This window comes from Lissotriton vulgaris, chromosome 11 (genome assembly GCF_964263255.1).
Source record: "Lissotriton vulgaris chromosome 11, aLisVul1.2, whole genome shotgun sequence".
NCBI classification, from domain to species: Eukaryota; Metazoa; Chordata; class Amphibia; order Caudata; family Salamandridae; genus Lissotriton; species Lissotriton vulgaris.
This window is the reverse complement of record NC_141699.1, coordinates 520,005,748-520,031,060: the sequence shown is the minus strand read 5'-3', so window position 1 is coordinate 520,031,060 and position 25,313 is coordinate 520,005,748. Positions and strand designations below refer to the sequence as shown.

At 48.0% G+C, this 25,313-nt stretch overlaps 1 protein-coding gene across 1 annotated transcript in view; it reads right to left on the bottom strand.

Annotated features, from left to right (window-relative positions):
• LOC147683099 (zinc metalloproteinase-disintegrin-like VLAIP-B) overlaps positions 1 to 25,313 on the bottom strand; it is a 4,305,256-nt gene that overhangs the window by 4,066,042 nt on the left and 213,901 nt on the right. Inside the window, exon 4 of the mRNA XM_086942498.1 lies at positions 15,500 to 15,576. Coding sequence (XP_086798624.1) covers positions 15,500 to 15,576 — 77 coding nt within the window. The remainder of the gene's footprint in view (positions 1 to 15,499; positions 15,577 to 25,313) is intronic.

The following is a 25,313-nucleotide window of genomic DNA, read 5'->3' as shown; positions in this document are numbered from 1 at the left end:
CTGCGCTGGTCCAAGCCCAATCCTGCAGGGTTGCTGCAGGGACTGCTAGGCAGGGGAGCTGAGCAAAAGAGCTCAAGTGTATGGAGAAATGCAGGGTTCTTAATCCTTTTTCGCCTTGAGCGTCTCATGCACCGAAACCATGCCAACTCCCTCTGCTGTCCTTTTGACTTGCTGCTGCCCTCCTGCCATCATTGACCTCCGTGCACTGGTCCGGCCTCATCACAGCTCACCTCGCTACCTGGGTTCCTACAAAGCCCGGGAGGTCTTCTACGCACCAGGTCACCCCCTCAACCTCTTCCAAAGTGGCGGGAGGGCCGAGCTACAGTAGGTTGGTGAGCAGCAAGCGGACTCAAAAGATCTGGGTGCAGGCTTGGGCTCGGGGTCAGCGCCGAGATGAAAACCTGGCCGGCTCTGCAGCTCCATGGCAAGCAACAGCAGCAGTAGTGGTGTCAGAATGCCTCAGCATCAATTTCAGGATGCAGTGAAACGTAGGGGGAGAACTATGCAGATGACTATGCAGATGTTATCAGGATCAAAATCTGTGCGTTCTTCCTATAAGAGAAAGTTATTTTAGGATTGATTCTGTTTATTTACAGTTTACACATAGAAGGACATAGCATGCCGCCTACAACCCAACAGGGCAGATCGCGTCCATTTAATGGTGTGGATCGCTGTCAGCAGTATAAGTGCATATCGTGAGGTGAGATTTAGATTTAAATACAGTCCTAAACAAGACAACCAGAGAAACAAACAACTCCTCCACCCACCCTCCTTCCTTCCTTCCAAGCTGCTACTAGCAGGGGTGACAAGCAGAGGCCTAGTAGCCCCCATTCGGTGAACCTATCAAGGCCACCTCTAACTGCACCCATCAAAGCTCAGAGCGGGAAGTCTCTGGAATCAGGCGCAGAATGCGGAGATAGGATGGGCAGGACAACTTTCTAAATTCCTTGGAAAGAATTTAAATTAAGGGAGCCCAAAGTTCTGAATAAGAGGAACCACCAGGACGGATTCCTACAGATAACTTCTCCATCCCCAAAAGGATCCACAGTTGGTGCAACCACGCAGTGTGATCCGATGTCTTGTAAGTGCCTCTGAAGGATTAGTTACTTACTTGTTATTCTAGTTCTCCTTCAGGGGCATACTCACCAAAATCATGAGCACTAAATAGTCCTGCCTACGTGCGGGGACCACAGAGCATATACACAATACACACACACACACACACACACACATATATATATATATAAATATATATTGTACATAGTAACTTCAAACATATATATATTCACTGAAAAAACCATAGGTTTCACACCAGTTATAGTTAGCTGGAAATTTTACTGACATAAAACCAATGAAATTCCACGTTATAGTTAGTTGGACTCACTATAACTTGCGCGTGTAATGCACTGCTGATGACATCACATATTACATCACTCATGACATGGTCAGTGACATCACTCATGACATCACTGATGACACCATCCAGTGAAGGTGTGTCTTTCTGAAAAATAAATTGTTTTATTTATGTATATGTAAAGGTCGATGGAAGAATAAATGTTTGAATTATTGTCTTAATGAATATTTTTTTTTAAAAAAATTATTGGTTAACTGGCTTATTAAGTGTATCTTAGTGAATACATATATTAGCGAGTAATGTTTAAATATTTAAATGTTTGTATCAGTGTTTCACTTTGTGTATAAATGGCTACATGGGTTGGTGAGTAGCTACATGTGTGTGTATATGGGTTATTAGATTTTTTTTAGTATCAGTATGAGTGTCTGTATGGTTTGGTGGGGGTGTTACTTAGCATATAGATGTTATGTTATGTTATTTTGTGTCTTTTATAGCGCTCGGCTACTCAAAAGAGTGTCCCGGCGCTTTATTGACAACCTGAAAAAGACAAACACAACACACAGATTAAAAGAAACAGGGTCAGCAGAATACGGAAATCTAGGAAGCAAAAAGCCAAGTTTTCAGGCCCTTCCTGAAAGCCAACATTTTTGAGGTGCTACATAAGGTCAGTAGATGCATCAATGACTGACTCACTGTTTATATGTTTTTTGAAGACAGCATATGTGCAGGACTGTATGGGTGGATGAGTGTGTATATGTGTGTGTTAGTGAGTGAATGACTGCCTCAGTAGTGTCTTTATCAGTAACTACATATGTTTTAATCTAGTATATGTGAATATTGATATATATAAGTCAGTATATGTGAGAGTGAGAGATTGAAACAGTTCCAGTTTAAATAAGTATGTATTTCTATAAGTGATTGTTTAAGAGAGTAAGTGTGTGTAAGTTTCCTTACAAGTAAGGTGGTAGTGTGTGTATATCTGTATATGTTAATAAATGGATGTTTATTAGTTTATTTGCATGTGTGAATATGTGTGTGAGTAACTTTTTGATGACTGTCGATGTGTAACAGGATGTATAGGTGTATCACTACATATGATGAGTGAGTATATGTATGAGTGACTATATAGAACTGTTGGTGAATGAGCGGATGTGTATATAGATGGTGGAATTACTGAATTGGTTGTTGTAACTGGTATGGGTATATCCACTTTTTTGAAAATGTTAGTTTCTATTTTGGATTATATGTTTCAAGGGTTACTTTACAGTGAAAGGAGGTCTGTCACTCTGTCACAAGGATGGTGTCATCAGTGATGTCGTGAGTGATGTCACTGACCATGTCATGAGTGATGTAATATGTGATGTCATCAGCAGTGCATTACATGAGCAAGTTATAGTGAGTCCAAATAACTATACCGTGGAATTTCATTGGTTTTATGTCAGTAAAATTTCTAGCTAACTATAACTGGTGTGAAACCTATGGTTTTTTCAGTGAATTTAATAGGTTTTTTAAATGCTAATTCCGAACTATAACTGGTGTGAAAGCTATGGTTTTTTCAGTGAATTTCATAGGTTTCTTAAATGCTAATTCCTTTCTATATCGAGGTTCTAACCTACGATTTTTTATAAATTTGCTATTTTGAGTAAGTATTAATTATTATTTATTTATTTATTTATTTTTAATCATTTTTTCCTGGGGCGCTCTGGGTGCGCGCTCCGGTAAGCTCTCCGGAAAGCGCACCCAGAGCGCTACTTTCGTTCGCGAAAAAAAATATGAATGAAAAGTAAATATTAACGCAAGACATTTAGTACCATACATATAAAAGCAGGTTTTTTTTTTAAAAGGAAATGATAATGATTTTGCATTTCCGTGAAACTATCAAAACGTCACTTCGGCGTTCGCGCCGCGTATGCGCCCCAGAAGCGCCTACGTTTGCGCCGCGTGTGCGCACCCGGAAGCGCTCCGGTGCGCGCAACCTCATCGCGTCAAGTCATGTGACCTTAAAATAACACTTTTCATTGGTTGCTAACAGTTTTTTTTACAAAGAATGAAATGCCCACCCATTTCCTTCACTTCTTCTTTTACTTTTGTGACTGAAAGACCTGGCTTTTTGCTCTTGCATCTTTCTGGGTTAATCATGGCTGCCAGACCATCCAGCAGTGAAGATGAGCCTGAATTCATCGATGAAGAGCCTCCTCAGCCAAAGAAGAAGGAGCATTTCATTTGGAAATTTTTTTCAATACCATCTGACCAGAAAAAGGTGAATGCTCCAAAAGTTGAGTGCAGGATCTGCAAAAAAGTCCTGTCACGGGGTGATCCCAAAAAGAAATATTATTTTGGGAACTTTACAATGATACGGCATGTGGAGAGGAGGCACCCCCAGAATTTTGCCCGGGAAAGTGTCAGGGCTCTGGCACAAGAGGTTCCCAGTGATGGGGCCTCTACATCCAGCGGAGGAGCAACTACTTCTGTGAGGGGGCGATCGCAGGAGCTCGTTCCAAATATTCAACCTGCTTTCAACAAAGCTGTCCTGAAATGCAGAAACTGCGATCAACTCCTTACCTATGGGGAGCAAAGTGTCCTGCTCATGGTTCGAGCATTGGAGAACCATCACTGCCGTTCCCAGCCCTAATTATTTTTGTTTTTTTTGCTCCTGTTGAGCAGTTTCCATTCCCTGTTTTTGTTTATGTTTTTAAAAAGAAGAAAAAAAAAGTTCTTTTCAGAACTACCTCCAATTCTCATCAAAGAGCTATATTCTTAAAAAAAAGAAAAAGAGTAAGTGAAGTGGAGTGCATTGATAATGGAAAGGAAAATGAGTATGAAAGAACAGAAAAGTATGAGAGGAGAAAGGAAGTGAAGTAGGGGGACTGAAAGAAGGTGAGTTTTGGGAAGGAAAGAAAGGAGAAGGAGAGTGAATATGGGGAATGTGGAATTTCAAAGAAAATGTTGAAAAGGAACAGGGGTGTGGAAGGGTAAGAAAAGATGCATTGCTGGAGTTGAAGACTGAAGGCCTCATTTATGAGGCCATGCGTCACTTTTACGCCACCGGAGCGTCACTTTTTGTGACGCACCAGTGCTGTAAAAAATGCACCTTATTCAGTCATATTTACAAAGTGACGCATCTAGGTAGATGCGTCACTTTGTAAGCCCCTGTGCCACATTATTCCTACGTCAGGTGTAATGTATGCAAAAGGGATGTATTGACGCAAGAAAGGGTCTTAGAGGTGACGCATTGAAATCTATGAGATATCACTGCGTCACTTTTATGACGCTGTTGCGTCCAAATATTACGCCTGTTTCACAGCAGGCGTGCAAGCCCTTTCACATGGGGCCTGGCCCCATGTGAAAGGATGCATTGCTGGAGTTGCTTCATTTTTGAGACACACTCCAGCAATGCATCACTTTTGCGCTTACAGATACGTCTGAAATACTGACGTATTAGTAAGTACTTGCGACATAATGCGTCATATATTTAATATGACGCATGAGTAGAAGACTGAAGGCCTCATTTATGAGGCCATGCGTCACTTTTACACCACCGTAGCGTCACTTTTTGTGACGCACCAGTGCTGTAACAAATGCACCTTATTCAGTCATATTTACAAAGTGACGCATCTAGGTAGATGTGTCACTTTGTAAGTCCCTGCGCCACATTATTCCTACGTCAGGTGTAATGTATGCAAAAGGGACGTATTGACGCAAGAAAGGGTCTTAGAGGTGACACAGTGAATAAGTTTTTTTTGACACCGCGGGACCCTATTATAGCCCCCACATCAGACCTAGGAGGTCGGGGGGGTCTACCCTGCCCCCTTATAGTCATTTCCCCCTTTTTTTCCCACCTCTTGTGTCTCGATCCTACCGAGACACAAGATGGCGGCCGCTCCGGACTGTTTGGAATGTTTACAGACACCCGTGAACCAATCAGCTTTCCGTGCGCAAGTCGCGTGGCGTGCCCGATGCGCTCCCCGGTGCGCGTACCGGGAGGTGCGCCTGTAGATATATATATTTTTTTGAACCTAAATCACTCTAAATCCACTGGAGCATATATCTTGAGACATAGCAAAGGCACATCGGGCTACCAGTCCCTACAATTTTGCCAAGTTTGGTGGAAATCCATTCAGCCGTTCGGGCTAAAAGTGAAACCGACCTCCATGTGGAAATTAACATGGGGAAAACACGTTTTGGGACCCCCCCTTTTATCTCGGCCCCAACTTGTCGAATCCCCCCAAACTTTCAGGGAAGGAACGGAGCGGAGCGGGCCATTTTCTTGGAGAAATTCGCGAAGATTCGTCCACCGGCGCCAAAGTTATTCCCAATAGAATGTTGCGGTTTTCCTATGGAAAGTAGATCCTAAATATAACTACCTACTGGCGACCGCCAGTAGGTAATATATATATATATATATATATATATATATATATATATATATATAGATATATATATATATACATACATACATACATACATATACATAAACAAGCAGCCTAAAACCATTTAAAAGGCTAAGATGCCAAACTTGGCTGCATATATCAAAACACAACATTAATAAACTGGTGTCATGCCTTTAAGACCTCCAAGACCTCCCTGCTCCCATCATGCACCAAAGATGACATTTAGATAAGGTCTTTTTTACGGTATACTCACATGTAGGAATTATGAAGCGAGAAAGAAAAACTACTATACTATAGGTATTCATCCGGGGAGGTGGGTGGGTTGCTTATGACTTTGATGAGTATACCCCTGGAAGAGAACTAGGATTACAAGTAGGTAACTTATCCTTCTCTTCCGAGGGATAACATCAATAGTCATAAGCACTAAATAGAATAACAAGCCCATACCCACTATCCTGCAGATGAACATCAGTATAGTCACAGCAAAACACTCCAAGGATAAATCATCCAAACAGATTCCTTAAAGAGGCTTGCCCAAACTGAACATCCACCTGAGTGTCAGAGTCTAAACAATAATGGTAAGTGATTGTATGCACTGATCGCCATGTGGCAGCTTTACAGATCCCTGCAATAGGTACATTTCTAAGGAGAGCTGTAGTAGAGGCCTTTCACCTGGTAGAATGAGCCTTTGGTTTACCAGGGAGATGCTTGTTGGCCAACTGGTACGACAATGTGATACATGAGACTATCCATCTAGAGATGGATGGTTTGGATGCTGCACAACCAGTACTTATGGAACCATAGTTTACAAACAGGCAGTCTGATTTCCTTAATGCCTTGGTCTTGTCTAGGTAGAACCTCAGAACCCTCTTAAGGTCTAGTGAATGTGAAGCCCTTTCTGGCAGAGTTGAAGGGTTAGGGAAAAAAGTAGGAAGAGTGGTTGTTAGGTTAATATGAAAATCCAAGCCCAATTTAGGTTGAAAACTCGGATGAGTTCTAAGGACCACCCTGTTTGCATGAAAAATGATATAAAGTTCTTTACATCACAAAGCTTGCATCTCACTCACTCTGCAAGAAAAGGTGATGGCCACTCAAAAAACCGGCTTTCCATGACAAATGCTGCAGGGAAGATTTATGAATAGGTTTGAATAGAGCCCCCATCAATCTAGCAAAGACAATGTTACGTTCCCATGGAGGGGGCGGGGATCTGATTGGTGGGTAGACTTTCTTTAAACTCTCAAATGAGTCTTTATCCACAAGTAGTTCAAAGAAGGAAACCTGTGCAGGAGATTCTCTGTATGCTGTAATAGCTGCTAAATGGACCTTTTTAGAAAAAAACTGAAGGCCTGATTTGGCCAAGTACAGTAGGTATGGTAAAATCACCTGCTCCTGACCCAGAATGGGATAATAATTATTATTGATGCACCATAAGTAAAACCGCTTCCATTTGAAAGCGTACGACTTTCTGGAGGATGGTCTTCTCTCTTCCTTGAGAATTTTCATACAGTCTGAGGACTAACTTAGATTACCATACTGAAGGACCTCAGGAGCCATGGCGTCAATCTTAGAGATGAGAGGTTGGGTTGGAACACCTTCCCCCGTATTTGGATAGTAAGTCTGGTCAGCATGGTAAACTCTTATGTGGGGTCTCGGATGGTTGAGGGAGATCCAGATACCACCACTGGTGAGGCCACTCTGGTGCAATCAGAATCATTCTGGTCTTGTAGAACTTGTTGATCACCAGAGGAATGAGTAGAATTGGTGAAAAAGGGTAAAGTAATGTTTGCGACCATTTTATCAAAAGCGCATTCCCTCTGGACCCTGGTTGGTGAAACCTGGATGCGAAGACAGGCCATTTTGCGTTTGTTGCATTTGCAAACAGGTCGATGCCTGGAACACCCCACGGATGGAAAATGTCCTGTGCAACGTCGTTGTTTAGCACCCAGTAGTGAGCTTCATTGAAGTTCCGATTTGAGTCTGCATGGACCTTGAGAGTACCAGGGAGATGAATTGATGAAATGGTTAACTTCCTTGCATATGGTTTGAGCTTCCTGTGAGAGGGGTTTCGACCTTGTTCCTCGCAGTTTGTTCAGATAATACATGGTTGTGGTGTTGTCCATCTGAATCTACAGGAAACATTTGCAGAAGGACAGGAGCAATGACTTGAGTGCAATATGTACCACTCTCAGCTCTAGTAGGTTGATATGATACCCCTGCTTTGTCTCTGACCAGAGTCCTTGCACTTGAATAGGACCCATGTGAGGCCCCAACCCTGGAGGTAAGCGTCCATGACAATTGTCTGACTGGGAAGATCCTGATGGAAAGGAACTCCTCTCAGCAGATGCAATTGTTTCATCCATCATTTGATTGAATCCTTGGCTGACTGAGGGAGAACCACAAAGTCTTCCCATCAGCCAAATACTTGTGACCACAGGTCCTCCAGAATTTGCCGCAGAGGACACATTTGTAGTCTGGCATTTGGAACAATGAAGATGCAGGATGCCATCGAGCCCAGAAATGAGGACACTTGTCTGACTATGGGATGGCGAGAGTGTAGCAATTGCCGTGTATTTGAGGATAACCTCTCCTCCGAAAGGCAAACGCTTACGTTATCCAGTGATGCACCAAGGTAATGGATCCTTTCAGTCGGATTAAAAATGGACTTCTTGTAGTTGATTTGCAGGCCCAGATTGCTAGGCACTCATATGCAGACTTGGAGGTGATTCTGCAGCAAAGTGAGTGACGAGCTTCTCAGCAACCAGTCGTCTAGATATGGATAGACAAAGATCTTGTGCTTGCGAAGAAAAGCCTTTACTACAGCCGTGCATTTTGAGAATGTACAGGGTGCTGATTTGAGCCTAAAAGGGAGGACTTTGAACTGAAAATGTTGAAACGCTACCTGAAAACACAGGAATTTCTGATGTTTTCTATAAATTGGCACATGAAAATAAGCATCCTGAAGATCTATGGAGCACATCCGGTCCCCTTGATGGAGATGAGGAAAAATCTGGGGCAGTGTTAACATCCGAAATTTCTCTTTGCAGGTGAACGTGTTCAAAAGTTTCAGGCCGCGTTTTGGTCTGTACTGTTGGATAGGACCTCTTTTTCGCACAAAAACGTAGCGGAATAGATTCCCTGTCTCTGTTGCGGGGAAGGGACTGATTCTAAAGGGTCTTTCTTTAGCAGGATGTTCACCTCTGCCTGTACCAAGTGATGTTGTTGGACATACCTTCCCTGAGGTAGTACTGATGGAGGTGGGGATCTGAATCTGAGCAAGTCATCAGTCTGCACAATATTGAGTACCCACTGTCTTTTGTGATCTTTCACCACTCGTACAGGTGAAACATGATACTTCCCCCCACCGGATTGGGCAATGGAGATGAGGCAAGTCAGTGCTCATTGTTTTGCAGGTTTTGTTGAGGAAGCGGTCGGTCTTGAAGCTCCCCTTCCTCGACCTGGTCGAATTGTTGCTGCTGAGTAAACCAGTGAGAAGCTTGAACCCTCTGTTGGAAAAACCGACAGTCGTATGATCGGTACATGCATCGAAAATCCTTGCGCTTCTCAAGGCCGACCAGTCCAACTCCAAATTCATATTGGACATCTCATCATCGGCATGAGTGCCAAAGAATGAAGTACCATTGAAAGGAAGATTCACAATCCTGCTTCTGGTTTATGGACAATGAGCAGCAACCAGGCCAAACATCTGGCACAAATGCCGTGGGAATATCCATGAGCTGTCAAATCCCATGCAACCGCAGCTGCACTAATTACCTGGTTTGCAACAAGACCACCTTCCTGAAAAATGTCATGAAAATCCTGCTGGTCTTCTTTGGGCAGCTTCTCTGTGAATCTAGCCAAAGAGTCCCACAGAGACCTGTTATACCTCCCCAGAAGTGCTGAGGCAGTAGCCACCTTCATGAAGGATGCTGAGGGATTGCACATTTTCTTCCAAGAGAGTCCATGTGCTTACTCTCCTTCTCAGGAGGGACTGAAGAGAATGTTTCTCCAGGATGTGTTTCCGTGGCTGCTGCTAGTATGACAGAATCCGGTGATGGATCTTTTTGCAGGAACAGTGGATCCTGGTCAGGGGCCTCCTACTTTTTTTAAATGCATGGAGGAGCCGACCTAACCGCAGCTGGAGTTAAAGAGGTCTGCAGTGCTGGTTCAAGCAGCCCAGAAACCAGAGGAAGTAAAGGCCTTGCCGCTGACCCATGGTGTAGTGTCACTAATATTACTGATGCAGAAGCAGCCAGCATAGACATGTCAATGTTCAACCTGTTGCTGTCTCTGCAGAGGACTTTTTTTACGGTGACCATGTCGCCAACTGGAGAAACCCTAGCTGGAGGGGTAGCAGGCAGTGTTGGTGAGTTGTCTCTCACCGATGACCTTGATAATGTACACCACAACGATGATATTCAACTACTTCCTCGAGACTTGGAGGAAAGGCGAGATCTCGACCGTCGAAACGATGTCCTAAATCGAGTTCTCTTTGGTGATCTGTGTTGAGATCTTCCCGTAGACGTAGGAGGTGGAGGAACAGCAGAGATTCTAGAGGGTGAATACGTTTGGGAGGAGTTTGAACGTTGACCTCTAGGTGGAACTCTCCAACGCTGAACACTCTGTAACCATCTTGGAGAAAGGTTAACGGGAGGTGTCTGTTTCCCAGTAACCGGAGATCCGTCTAGCGTGATTTGCACAATGTTAATGCCTGGAGAAGATGCTTCCCTCGACTTTGATTGTCTAGACCTCAAAGTTGATCTCTGCCTTCCCGGTAAGGGAGGGAAAGACTGCGGAAATGTCTCTCGACGTCGAACGCCGGACTGGAGCTGGCGACACTGACTGTGTTGCTCTCTATGTCGACCTCCTGTGTGACTGTGGCAGGGTCCTCGACTGCCTGTGTAACTGTGGTGTGGTCTTCAACCTCAACACTCTTGACGCCGACTGTGCTTGCTGCGCGGCAGAAGACTTCTGGACACCGCCCCCTTCACTGACGTCGGTGAGTGGCGACCTAGGAGTTTCTTCGACATCGATACAAGCTTTGATGTCGACATACGCCTCTCCGCTTTGACATACTCCGAGCCAGAAGCAATGTGTCTAAACGTCGACTTACCTTCTGAAGGCGGAGGCTCTGACCACCTCGACGGTGATCTGTCCTACAACTTCGTCACATGCTGTGTATGTTTTTCCGACAGGTACTTCCAGTAAGCGCCACAGGGCTGCGTTGCAGAGAGGTGGTCCAGGCCACGCACCTTTTTGCACCTCTCTTCAACGCAGCTCTGTGGCACTTCCTGGAGGTACCTGGTGGGCTAGTTGGCCGCCAGGGACCCCAAGTATTGAAGGGGAATTAATTCCCCAACTTGAAATGTGCCACAGGGCGCGTTTGCAGAGTGTTACTTGGAGTGGACGGGGCCGGAGGTGACATGTGTTGAAACACGCCCTGTGGTGCCTTTTAGGTTGGGGAATTAATTCTCCTTCAATCCTGAGGGCCCCTGGGGGCCAACTAGCCCATCACGTACCTCTAAAAAGCACCAGAGGCCTGCGTTGCAAAGAGGTGGTACAGGCCACGCCCCTTTTTACACCTCTCTGCAATGCAGCTCTGTGGCCCTCACTGGAGGTACCTGGTGGGCTAGTTGGACCCCAGGGACAATCAGGATATAATGGGACTTAATCCCCCAACTTAAAATGCGCCAGGAGACGCGTTTGCACAGTGGTGAAGGGAGGGGGAGGGTCCTGAAGTGACGTATGCAAACATGCCCTGTGGCACGTTTTAAGTTGGGGAATAATTCCCCTTAAATCCTGAGTGCCCCTGGGGGCCAACTAGCCCATCAGGTACCTCCAACAAGCATTGGCATAGCCAATAGGTCTCGCCTTTGGGACCTTATAAGTGTTTAGCCATGCAACAGTTTAGCCATGTTGTTTCACTAAGGATATTGGGCTGGATAACTAAACACTTGTAAGGTCCCAAAGGCGAGACCTATTGGCTATGCCAATGCTTGTTTTCAGTAAAATGTGGCCAGTGCTGCCGAACACCTACACTATCTACTCACATACTATTCTACACATCAAGCACCCAACTCTGCACCAAAGTGCCTAAGTTGTGCATGGTCCTGGCAAGTATGTTTATGCACCAGCGCAGGAATAGTGAGCAGCAGAAGGCCAGTTTTAATAATTAACACATTTTATTCTCTTCTACTTTCTCCCCCTTGTGCAAAGCAATGCCGCAACTTTGGATACTGTGCTGGATTAAAAAAGAATAATTCTGCCCCATTATATTGTGGCACATTATTCGGAGTATGTCCAAAACACTAGAATTTTTTTGTTGTTGCAGATTTTCGAACTCGATCCAAAGGAATTGGAGCGCTTTACATGAGCACCAGTTAAGTTACACAAGGACAAACTCATTTTAGGTAGGCACGGGGAGATTAAGTGATTTGCCCCGAATCACGGGATGCTGAGACAATGCTGAGGCTCAAATCCGGTTCTCCAGCCAAGCACACCACCATGCAGAGAGGAGCCTTCAGTGAAGACAGCAGAGAACAGTGTGCTCACTTGAACATACTTATGCAAAGGAAAGGAGCAAGAAGAGTGGCTCAAATAAATGAAGGAAGAAGAGGGAATGGAAGGAGAGAGTAAGGAATCCCGAAGAAGAAGGAATGGAAGATAACAGCCACAAGGGGATAATAGAGTGAGTGCGCAAAGATGGGAACAGGAGAAAAACATGAGGGAGGAAGGGCAAAAAGGGCCAGGTGAAAGTATGGGTAGAACTAGGAAAGACAGCGGAGGGTGTACAAAAGGAAGAGGGTCAGGACAGGGATGCATAAAATGGGCAGCAGAGGAAAAGAGAGGGATGCACATGCAAAAGGGGCAGGGTAGAAGGTGAAGTGGGTAAAAGGAATTAGTGGGGAAAGGTTATGAACGAGAGGAAAGGAAGAGAAAGGAAAAGAAGACAAGGACAAATAAGAGCAGAAGACGCAATGACAGAACTGGCGGAAGAGAATGACAGAAGAGGAGGTGAACCAAGGGAAGAGTTTGAAAGCAGGAGTGAGAAACAGAGTGTGGTGAAAATGGAGAAAGGAAGACGAGAAAGCTGGGGAAATGTGAGGGATTTACAACGTACAAGAAAAGGGAAACCAAGACTCAGTGGGCGGCAAGCACCTGAGCACCATGGAGGGGGAGAGCAATGTAGAGGGCAGGCAAATTTAGTGACCGAGACGGACGCCAACCAGGGACCTCGAGGAGAGACCAGCCTCACTGGTCAGGCTCGGGCTGGCAGGAGAGCCGGGGTCCACCGTGCTATTGTAGAGTGTGGGATGCTGTGACTCTCGCCTAGTGCAGGATATCTGAGCAGATCGGGGAGTGGAACTCACTTTTTTCCACGCAGACTCCACCCAGCTGAGCATTCCACGCTGACTCCACCCTGCTGAGCGCAGCATTGTGTTGTATTAGTCCTCCCGCCAGGATTAGAGCTGCTTTCTTGGAGTCACTTGGCTCCTAAAAGCCGATCAATTGTCGTTTTCCAAGTATGGCGGCTGCTGGGCTTCTCCGAAGGGGGCTAAAGAACTCAACACTGTTTGTTTTCACCCCTCCGGCACTCAACTGTTCTATCTGTATTCCAGTTCAAGCTGGCAGCAGGGCGCGCGGCTGAACAGGCCCGATAGCTGCTCCAGGGTGCCGGGTGGCAATTTTTAGGTGATACTGGGGGATGGTCTATGACTGATGTTAACTGAGAGGTGTATTCTGGTGCCGTGGCCTGAGGTGAAATGTAGGGGACACTGCTATTGAATGGAGCGGACTTACTGACTGGTGGATTGTTCTAGATCGTAAAATCAGCGGAAAGGTTCTAGCCAGGAAACTTACAATAAGGGTGGTTGTTGGGTTGGGAACTGGAGTAATTTGGGTGGAGTTTGAAGGTAGACTGAATGGCAAATGCCAGATGTTATATTGGGAGATTAAAGGGTATGTGACTGGACGAAGAAAAGGGTGAATATTTGAGGGAACCAGAGGCTCGTGAAAAGGTGGTTTAGGATGGGAAGTGACATATCTGTGACAGCATTTGCGGCACGGCCGTAAAAGTAACGCCGCCCGGCCACGAAATAAAATTAAAAAACCGCGAGTGGTGACGCGAGTTGTGCGCACGCACGAGCGCGACCGGAAAAAGTGCTGTGAACATCGCACGCGCTTGTGCACGTTCTAGCAAGCTGGTGGCCGGCAAGGTAGTGCTTTTTGAAGCAGCTACTAAATGTCTCGCAAGAGCAGCTCATGCGCTGACTCTAGCGAGACCTAAACAGCCCACAGGCCTTCGTTGCAGAGAGGTGGTCCAAACCACATCCCTTTTTACACCTCTATGCAATGCAGCTCTGTGGCGCTTACTGGAGGTACCTGGTGAGCTAGTTGGACCCCAGGGACCCTCAGGATTGAAGGGGACTTAATCCCCCAACTTAAAACGTGCTACGTGGCGCGTTTGCACAGAGGTAAAGGGAGGGGGCGGGGCCTGAGGTGACATGTGTGCAAACACGCCCTGTGGAGCGTTTTAGGTTGGGGAATTAATTCCCCTTCAATCCTGAGGGCCCCTGGTGGCCAACTAGCCCACCAGGTACCTCTATAAACTGCCGGAGGCCTGCTTTGCACAGAGGTGGTCCAGGCCGCGCACCTTTTTACACCTCTCTGCAACGCAGGTCTGTGGCGCTTACTGGCGGTACCTGGAGGGTTAGTTGGACCTACAGAAACCACGTTTCAGTCTTATCTAAATTGCTATGCACACTGCCTCACATATAAAATAATATACATATGATACATAAAGGTTTGAAAACAAGCTTTGGAAAAGCCATTCAGTCTGACGTTAGCTGCCAGCCTTTTTAATGCTTGTTTTGTTATGTTTTTTACGAAATATTTATTGTTGGAGAAACTGCTGGGTATTCGAAAATCTAATGAAAATAGTGACTAAAAGAAAAAAAACTTCACCTGAAAAAAGCACACATTGCTATAGTAGTCAATGGCACTAATGGGAGCTACTTTTTGTGCGCATGTGCTCCTAGTGAAATGGAAGAATGCTATTTACTCACTTTGACGTTAGCCAACGGCTAAAGTGATCTGTTCTCTTGCCCAATGATGTCTGCTTGAGTGGGAAGAAGAAAAAATGTGAATGACAATAGCAGACCAATGAATGAGAGGACTGCATAAAAACCAGAACAAGTATATTATTGATATACATTTAGTAAAATAAAAAGATTGGCTAACGTCAAACCTAAAACGAAGCACTCAGACAGTGTGGCCACTTCAATACAATGAATGTGACACAAAGACTAAGCACAGGGAAATTCCACAATTAATGCTATGTTAACTCCCCCACTCCACATGAAGAATTAATTAGACCGCCAGTGTGGGGATCACTTGATCACTGTTGGGAGTTTGAATGGCTGAGCGTCCAAGGTCTGTGAATCTGAGGTTAAGTGAGGAATTGTGCACTCAATCCTTTTTCAGTGCCTTGTTTGTATGTTAAAGCATGTGCGACTGTGATATGGTGCACATTAAAGTGGACTCACTTGCATTTTTGAAGGATTCTAAGTTTGGTTTTGTGTTGTGATCCATTTGTTTTCACCCTCTTAAAAATGTGATTCTATCCCTGATAACTTAAGTTCTTCTGAACTGTCACTTTCTTCATGCCATTAAATCGATGAAAAACTACAACCTGAAATCACTTTGCTCTGCATAGGAGCAGAATGAGAAGTAAGTAATCCAAATACAGTAAACTCACTTATTTCTTTCAAGATGCATCACCACGTCTTCTCCGCGAACTTTAAATCCATACCGCACCTCGTCTGGGTACTGTGCCTGAAAATATGCAACACAACTTCTTTTAAAGCGCACATTCAGGCCTGCATTCTCATCTATCAAATAGCACTCGCTAAAACATGTTAATACTACGGGGCCAGATATACAAAGCATTTTACTGGTTCGACCGTAAGTCATTTTCTAATGCACCAACCCTATTTTGCAAATTAGTGAGCTATTACTGACTTGCAAAATAGGGTTTGCGAGTCGTTAATTGGCAAGTGCCTTCCTAACCTGCACTGGTATGTAGGAATGCTTTGTGACTATGAATGCGGTCGCAAAACATTCGCAGTTTGCCACAAATCTTAAATTAGTGGTACGCCATCTGCAAACGGAAAGGTGTCCCTTACCTTCATTAATGGGACCACCCAAAAAAATTTCAGACCAGGCAGAGGTCCCACGGATCACTGCCAACTCACTAAAAAATAAAGAGAAAACTTATTTTTATTTTTTGAAAAGCATCCTGTTTTCCTTTGAGGAAAACGGGCTGCATTTAAAAAAAAATGCTGTATTTAAAAAGCAGTCACAGACCTGGTGGTCTGCTGACCTCATTAGGCGACAATTTCTTTATTGAGCTGGCCGTTCCCGATGGGTCACAAATTGCAACCTGCCTGAAAATTAATGAGGCAGGTCCCTTGCGACCCATTTGAGAATCAGGACTGATTCGACTGAAAAGTGTCGGCACTTCACTAGGGTCATAGGACCATAAAAATCCTAACAAACCCTACTTTTATTCTAGTTTTAATAACCCAATCAGACCCACGAAGGGATACCGGGGATCTGATTGAGGTATTTTATATATACCCCTTTTCCTTCATTATCTTAAGAGCTTCCCAACACTGTAGTTGAGCCCACCCTGGCCTATAGGAGTCGGGGTGACCCGATGATGAAGCATGACACCACTAGGGTGTGTGAGGGTAACTAAAAACAACTAGTGTTGCCCCCCCCCTTCCATACACATAGATATGGTTAGCATATCAAACACATCCCTAGTGGTATAGTGTTTAATCCCTCCTCATACATAGGTTTTTCTTCTTCCTATGAGCGTAACCTACCTTAATTCTTTACTTCTCCAGTAGGTTGCTTTTGGAGTATTTTTTTGTTATAGAGTATCCACTGGGAGGACATACTCCATATACCCTCTCAAATCCCCCCCCCCCCCCCCCCCCCGGGCCCCTGATTTAATTACAGAGGTCCCTTGTCTTACAGTTTAATTCAATTGGCCAGGAGAAAACTCACTCTGACCTAAAAAATACAACTCTACTGCGATAAACAAGAGTTGTAATCACAGCAAATGTGGCAATACCGTGAGATTTACCACAATACATTGGCGGCCTAAAACATTTTAAACAGGTGCAGCACCAAGGTCGTCCAGACAGAAGGGGGGTAAAAATGCAATATCTATCCACGATGTGAATTGAACAATGTCTAATCAGAAAACCTGGTTTCAATCCAAGCTTGACCAAACGGAATCACCATAGGCACCTACTTTTCCACAATCATTGCATTTGAGAGCACTTTGAAATATTTCAGGCTGCACACTGCACAACAACCTAACTTATATAAAATAAAACACAACATAAATAATTGTAACTATAAAATAAACATTAACTTCTCATTTGTGTTAAAGAAGGCTGGGCTGTGACTGTCCATGCGAATATAGGTACATTAATTGGCATATAAAAGCCTGGCTATCTGTTTAGATCCCCTCTTACACTATAAATCAATGACAGTCCACACAGACTATCACGTGGCCGGACAGTGTTGTTTTTCACTAACTACTGCTATTTTGCGCACGTTACTACACGTGTTTACTTTTGCAATAGTTTCAAGGACTGCTTTCACATGAGAACTCATCGCTGTGTTCACTCTCTGCATGTTCCTGGGATTTTGAACATTATGTGCAAGGTCGAACAACAATGCCCCTTGTTATTTTGTACTGGCCAGGCCTTAGCACTTAGACAAAACATACTGATCCGGCTGTTGTTTGGACAAACGCACTCTAGTCTTATTAGAATACACAAATAGGTATCACACACTTGGAACCGACATTTCCGGGGAGAAGGGCGAGACAGCACCAATGATGTAGATCTAACGTCTATAGTCTAAGGTATTGGGTCTGCTGACAAAGCCCCGAGATCTTCTATTATATAATAATACTTCTTTTTAGCAAGGGGAGGGAAGTTAAGCACTATAGCCTTTTTCTCAATTGTCTTTTTATGATGACATCTACCTTCATGATATATGGACTAGCTGCTATGCTGACTGTATTTGTACTATGTATTTTCCTGCTTGTTGTGGCCAAGTACAAGAGTGTGAGCGAAGGGAGGCGGAGCTCTCACCCCCCCACTATATTCTACTTTTAGTTCAAGTTTGGGCGACAGGCACTCTGCATGGTTTTATTCATGGGCAGTTTTAAGCCCAAAGTGCAGGGGAACAGGGAGGGGGGTAGTTGGGTTGGGATTGAGTTGTTTAGTGTTTTCTTTGAGAAAGCGGCACCAAATACTGTGAAACATGAGATGCGATATGCAAACCACAATCACATCAATGGGGACACATTGGGATAAGAGTTTCAAGCTTCTAAGTTGGAATGTAAATGGGCTTGGGGACAAACCAAAACGTAGTATTGTATTGCAGTATGTCAAGCAACAAGCCCCGGATGTGGTACTCCTTACTTAGTGGGCAACTCCTGTAAAGCCATGAGTAGATGTGGCTACCAACTGGTGGTTCATTCTGGTTTTACTTCGGGTTCCCGGGGAGTTGGCATCCTGTTAAAAAACTCCTTTCAGCTGTTAATACAACACACCTGGACTTACGGGATGGGTAGACATGCAGCAATTTTGGGTCAGTGCGAAGGTAAGTCACTTACATTAGCAGCAGTGTACGTCCAGCAGGAGTTACAGGGCCAAACCATCAAAGACTTAGGTAAAATCACGCTGTCATTCCCAGAAAGCTACCTGGTCGTGGGAGGCGATTTTAACTCTGTAGTATCCGACTACCTTGACCGGGGCCCTTTCCCGCACAATAAGTCCCTCACACAGGTGGCTCCCGGATTTTCTAGATGCATTGGGCCTCGTAGACACGTGGAGACTGTACCACCCAGAAAGTATCCAACACACTTTTCATTCAAGGGCACACAATATTTTATCTCGCATAGACTATCTTCTTACTCAGGCATCCCAAGTGGGAAATATTCTGGAAATTGGATATCTCGCTCGAGGCATATCCGATCATTCCCCACTATGGGCAGCAGAAGTGGTCACGGGCGAGAAGATGGTAGGAAGAATAGCGCACCTCAACCCCTGGTACTTCCAGAACCCCGTGGTGAGAGATGAACTGGCAAAAGCTATTGATGATTACTTTCCAGAAAATATGGAATCAGTGCGGTCATTCCAAACCATGTGGGAAGCCTTTAAAACGGTAGTGAGGGGTCAAGCAATCTTGTCTATAGCCGGAGTATGGAAGGAAAAGTCTAAAGACCTAGCCGCTTGGAGAATGAAATCCTGCTCATGGAGGATAGCAATGAGGGACCAGTGAATCAAGACAGACACCAAGCCCTGGAACTTAAAAGAGATGAATATAAAGCCATTGCTACTGACATGGCCAAGTCACTGAGCAGAGACAAAGAGGTTAGACTATATGATTTGGAGGACAAGGCTGGAAACGTATTTGTGTGGCTTGATAAAAAAGAGCTGGCAAGCAGACTAGTGCCAGAACTATTGATAGGGTCAGGTGAAACAATAACAGATCTGCAGGAGATTGCCAACGAATTTGCAGCTTATTATCGCTCTATCGATCGAGCGAGCTCCTCCCTAACAGAAGAGGACTCTCAAGCCTTGCTTCAGACATATTACTTCCTACCCTGGCCTCCGATGAAAGAGAAGTGCTTGACAGTGATTTTATTAATGATGAAGTTGCCAGGATTAGAAGCCTCCAGTCAGGTAAAGATTTGGGCCCCAATGGGTTGCCGATCGAGCTATACAAGCTGAAGTCAGAGGTACTTGCTCCATATTTGCCGGCCATGTTGGCGGAAAGCTGCGACATCGGGCTGCTCCCCTTGGATCAAAGGGTTGCCACAGTGGTCACCATACACAAAACGGGCAAACTCAGAAATGTATGCTCGTCCTATAGGCCCATCTTCTTATTAAACGTGGAGCCTAAGGTACTGGCGAAGCTTCTGGCCGGTTGGTTGGCTCAAGTGATTGGTAAACTAGTACACCCAGATCAATCGGGCTTTATTCCCCACCGGAACACTGCATTAAATTTGAAGAGACTGCATGAAGTGTTGGGGCGCGAGGCGTGGCTTGGGCGCCGATGGCGATGGTCGCCTGAGAGCTCGGCTCCGGGACTAAGCCCGAGATTATCCTGAAATTCGGAGGCTGCGGGGCACCCCAGACCCCGCATTCTGCTGAGCGTGCCGACGGCAACCTGCCGGGGGCCCTGGTGGAGTTTGGACGAGGGTTGCTCCGAAGAAATACCGAAGTTTGCGGAGTTGCGGAGTGCGACCCAACATGGCGCCCGGACTCCTTTGTCCCCTTGATCGAAACTACTGAGTTGAAGAGGTGTCGCGGGTGTCGACTGGCGCCCGGCTTCGCCATCCTCGGTTGTTCTGGACATTGGACTTTACAGGATTGGACCTTTTGCAACGGATTTGCACTCGGTTGGATGGCCGGACGGGTGCCCGCGCACTGGAGGGCACCGGGAGCGGACGCCCTCTGATCCAAGCGGTGGCCCACCTCGCGACTCCGCAACTAGCTACGTCTTCCTGGCCAGTCCAACTACATGGGAGGCGCGACACTCTGGCGCCACAGATCATCCGAGGGAGTTGGTGGCCCTCACCCCGGGGCTATAGTGGGTGAACGGGTCTGCCCGACTCGGCGACGGCTGTCTCCGCCCCCTCATCGGTGCCCTCGGACGCCGTGGCGGTGGCGTGAGCCGAAGCGGCGGAGTCTCCACAGGCTCTGGAGAAGGAGATCGCCCATACCCGGATTGAGGACAAGCACCCGGGAAGGTCGTGATCGACACCTGTACACGGAGACACCTACTCCGGGACCCTCACGGAGTGCCCCTGGCAGCATGGGGAAACCTAAAGGAGCCAAGGGATCCACCCAGACCACCTCGGACTCTGAAGCCCAGGACAAAGAGGAGCATGGGGACCCAAAAAGTTCTGGTAGTGCGCCAATGCAGCAACAGTTCGACCGTGTCCTGCAGGCGATAGAGGCTACGAGGTCGGCCCTCCAACAGGACATTGCTCAGGTGGCGACGAGCCTGGGCCTCCTCAGGGCGGACCATGGCAAACTCTCAGGCCGGGTCAAGGAGGTGGAGGGCACGGTGAAAACTTTGGAGCCGGCGCAGCGAACCTTAGCTGCGACGGTAAAGGACGCCTTATCCCGAATCGAGACCCTCGAACGGAGGGCGGAGGATGCGGAAGGCCGCAACAGGAGGAACAACATCCGAGTGGTGGGCCTGCCGGAAAAGATCGAGGATGGCGACATGGTGCGATACTTGGAGACCTGGCTCCGAGACACGGTGGTCCCGGAGGGTCTGTCCTCCTTCTACACTCTAGAACGGGCCCACAGAGTCCCAGCACGGCCCCCACAGCAGGGACGTACCCCGAGGCCGGTGGTGGCGCGGTTGCTGCATTTTCGGGACAGGGACTTAATCCTCAATGCCGCCAGGCACAATGGCCCGTTCCAAGTTGCGAACAGTCAGGTGAACATCTTCCCTGATTACACCTACGAGACGCAGCGCAAACGGTTCTCCTTCCTAGCGGTTAAGCGCGAACTCAGGAGCGAGGGCATTCAATATTCGCTCCTATATCCTGCGAGGCTCCGCATCATTGTCGACGACAAAACCCAGTTCTTCGACACCCCGGAGGAGGTCTGTGACTGGCTCGAACTGTACCGGACGGGGAAAGATGGTTTTGGCTCCTCGTCCCAACAGGCAGATGAGCCGGAACAAAGGAGGCGATCCAAGAGGGTCAGGAATCGCCGCGGCCGCACCGGAGGGCCCTCGACTGCGGAGACATCATCGGAACGGAGGGGAGTGTTGGAAGTGCTGTCGGAACTGTCGGGAGCAAGAGACAAAGCCATCGAGGAGGAAGAAAACCCGGGTGCTCAGGGGGCACCGTCGGACTCGGAGGATTCAGTGGCAGATAGTACCCATACACCGGTGATCACACCGAAATCGGTGGAGGACCTTCTAGATGGACAATGGTAACTGGGTATGCTGCCTTGTTTTGGGTGGGGGCCCGGCAGGGGGGAGGCGGTTGCCGTCCTTTATTGCTGACAACGAGGGAGAGAGGGTTGGGGGGCCTCTGCTTTTGCCCCGGAAGGTTTTGACACTGGTTGGGGCTTGTTATAGTCCTGGTGGCCTGGGCGACGAGGGCCCACTGCCTCCGCCCAGCCCGCACCTGGCCCATAAGGCCTTCCTACGGTGGCGACCGTAGGACTAGTGGGGGTTCTGGGGTTGATGTACGACGAGGTTTGGATGGGATCTAGATGGTGCAGTTTGGGTCCTGTTCTGGGGTGGGTGGGGGGGGGGCTTTGTTGGTTCTTGGGTGGTTTGGTTTTGGTTGGGGAAAATGGCCGCCATCAGCGCTGGGAGGATTGATGCTTTTTCTTGGTGGGGACCCGGATGGGGGGACTGTGCAAGAACAATCTGGGACAATGGCTGATGTTGCTAACTTGAAATGTGTTACTTGGAACGTGAGGGGGCTTCACACTATGTCCAGGCGCCACAAGGTCCATGCTTATTTAGTGCGTAGGGGAGTGCAAATGGCGCTGCTGCAGGAAACGCATCTGAACAAGGCGGAAGGGGCGGCGCTTCAGCGTAGATGGCGGGGGCAGGTCTTTTCCACGTCGTACTCTGCTTATGCCAGGGGGGCGCTAATATGGATCAGGGCAGGGGTCCCCTTCCAGGTCACGAGGACAGTGTTGGACCCAGAGGGGCGTTTCGTGGCCATCTCAGGCACACTAGGAGGGAGGGACTTGAACGTTTGCTGTGTGTACGCTCCTAATGTAGACCAGACTGCCTTCTTTTCCAGGTTATCGGGCTCGTTGGCCCACTTTTTTGCCGGGCCCCTCCTGTTGGGGGGAGACTTTAACTCCGTAGTGGATGTGGACATAGACCGCTCGCATCCCCCGCTCCCCGATTCCCCGGTCCGTCGCACGGCTAAGGGTCGTCAGGATTGGCAGACCCGCTGGGGTTTGACGGACATTTGGAGGGCGCATCACCCCGCATCTAGGGATTATTCATATTTCTCGAGACTCCATGAGTTGCATGTCAGGCTGGATGGTTTTCTTGGTTCGCCCGAACTGGTTTCGGCAGCGGTCCGATCAGAGTACTTATCGAGGACCATCTCGGACCATAACCCCCTCCTGCTGGACATTCGCTGGTTTCCTGGGACGCCGGCGGTACCCACCTGGAAGATGCGACCCGAGATCCTCGAGGACAGTGTCTTCAAGGCGGACCTGGGGGGGAGAATATCGGATTATTTTGCGTCCAACGGCGGCTCCGCGAGTACTAGGGCGTTCGAATGGGACGCTTGTAAGGTAGTGGTGAGGGGCTACTGTATCTCTAAGAAGGTGGGCATGAGGCGCGTTATCCTGGCTGATTTGGACACGGCGGACCGGGCACTCCGCGAGCTTGAAGTTAGCCGCCCCGGACACCCGGAATTGCAAACACAAACGGTGGAGGCGAGGGAGAGGGTAGCGGTGGAGGTCGAACGGCTCCGCTGTTTTGATTATAAGGCCTATACGGTCCGGTCTATCGCGGAGGGAGACAGGTCGAGTGCGTTGCTGGCCTGGTTGGCCAACCCTACGCGCCAGTCCCAGACGACGACAAATATGCGTGGGGCAGATGGGACCGAGGTATACACCCAACCGGAGATTCTTAGTTGCTTCCGGCATTATTATGAATGTTTATACCGCAGTCGCTCCGCACGTGACCCAGACCGGCTTGATAATTATCTTCGCCCACTGGAGCTCCGCACAGTAGGACAGGAAGTGGCGAAAACTCTGGGTTTCGATATCGACTTGGGGGAGATCCGCGGGGCCATCAAAAGGATGGCGAGGAACAAGACCCCGGGCCTAGATGGCCTACCGGTGGAGTTCTATGCAGCTTACGCTGACCTCTTGGCCCCTCGGTTACTGGTGGTCTACAGGGAGGCGAAGAGGTTGGGGCGACTCCCGAGCTCGATGTGTGAAGCGTTGGTGGTTCCTCTCCTCAAACCGGGCCGAGACTCATCTGACCCGGGGTCCTACCGTCCCCTATCAATGTTGACGGTGGACTACAAAATATTGAGCAGCATCTTGGCCTCGAGGCTGCTGGGACATATGAGTTCCCTGGTGCATGAGGACCAGGCCGGTTTCATCCCACGGCGGAACACGACTATGAATATTCGAAGGTTGTTCCGCTTGCTTGGGGAAACATTTGTGGATGCCCCGTCCCCGGTAGTCTTGTCGGTGGACCTGGAGAAGGCTTTTGATAGCCTAGAGTGGGACTACCTCTGCACGGTGTTACGGAGATTCGGCCTCGGGGAGGGATTTGTTCGATGGACCGCGGTTCTATATGCTTCTGCTTCGGCCAGGGTCCGATCGGGCCCATTGATTTCATCGCGGTATCCGGTGGAACGAGGCACGCGGCAGGGGTGCTCCTTATCCCCGCTTCTTTTTGCGCTAGCGGTGGAGCCACTGGCGATGCACCTTCGCTCGGGAGCCCACTATACGGGCTTATGGACGGCTGCGGGCCCGCATTATGTCTCGCTATATGCGGACGACCTGTTGCTTTTCCTGGAGGACCCGGTCGACGCTTTGCGGGGAGCGGAATTGGCGCTTACGGAGTTCGGAGCGGTCTCAGGCCTCCAAGTGAATTGGTCTAAGACCTGTCTCTTTCCGGTACGCAGGGGTACCCCCGCCCCTGCGCTACGTAGGGAGATCAGATGGGAGCCCGACTGCTTTAAGTACCTTGGGGTATTCGTTTACCACGACCAACCCGACCTCCTAGATGGGAACATTGCCCGCTGCATTCGAGCACTCCGAGGTTGCATGGACTTTTGGGCCACGCTGCCGCTCTCAGTGGCGGGACGCATCGCCCTGCTCAAAATGGTGGCGCTTCCCCGGTTATTGTATTACTTCCGGACTTTGCCGATCTGGGTCCCACCGGCCACGTTTCGTCGCTTGCGCTCTATGGTGGTCGGGTTCCTCTGGGGAACGGGCCGGCGACGGGTGGCCCTCAATACCTTGATGAGGCCGAAGGACGAGGGGGGGCTCGCTGTGCCGGACTTCGAGAAGTACTATCTGGCGGCGCAGCTCCAGACCTTCGCCCAGGAGATAGCCAGGGAATTCAGGGGCCCGGAAGACGGTAGAGGGACGGGTATGGCCAGGCACGTTCTCTCCTTTATAGCGCTGCGACAACGCTTGGTCCTGCGGGACTTGTCGATGGAGGAGCGGACTATCCGACTGTGTTGGAATCGGGCTCACGCCAGAGGCCAACTAAGAATACCATACGCGCCTGAAATACCGTTGGGGATGCTGACGGCCCTCCCCCATGGAGGGGATTGGTCACGATTGGCGGCCTGGGAGGATTCCGGTTTACAGCTCGTCGGTGATCTGTACGAGGACGGAGCGCTCCTGTCCTTTCAGGATCTCATTGACCGCTTCGGGATCCCCCGGGGCGACTTTCTGCTGCACTCGGCCATTGTGCGAGCGATCCAGGCGCACTGGCAGAACGGGCTG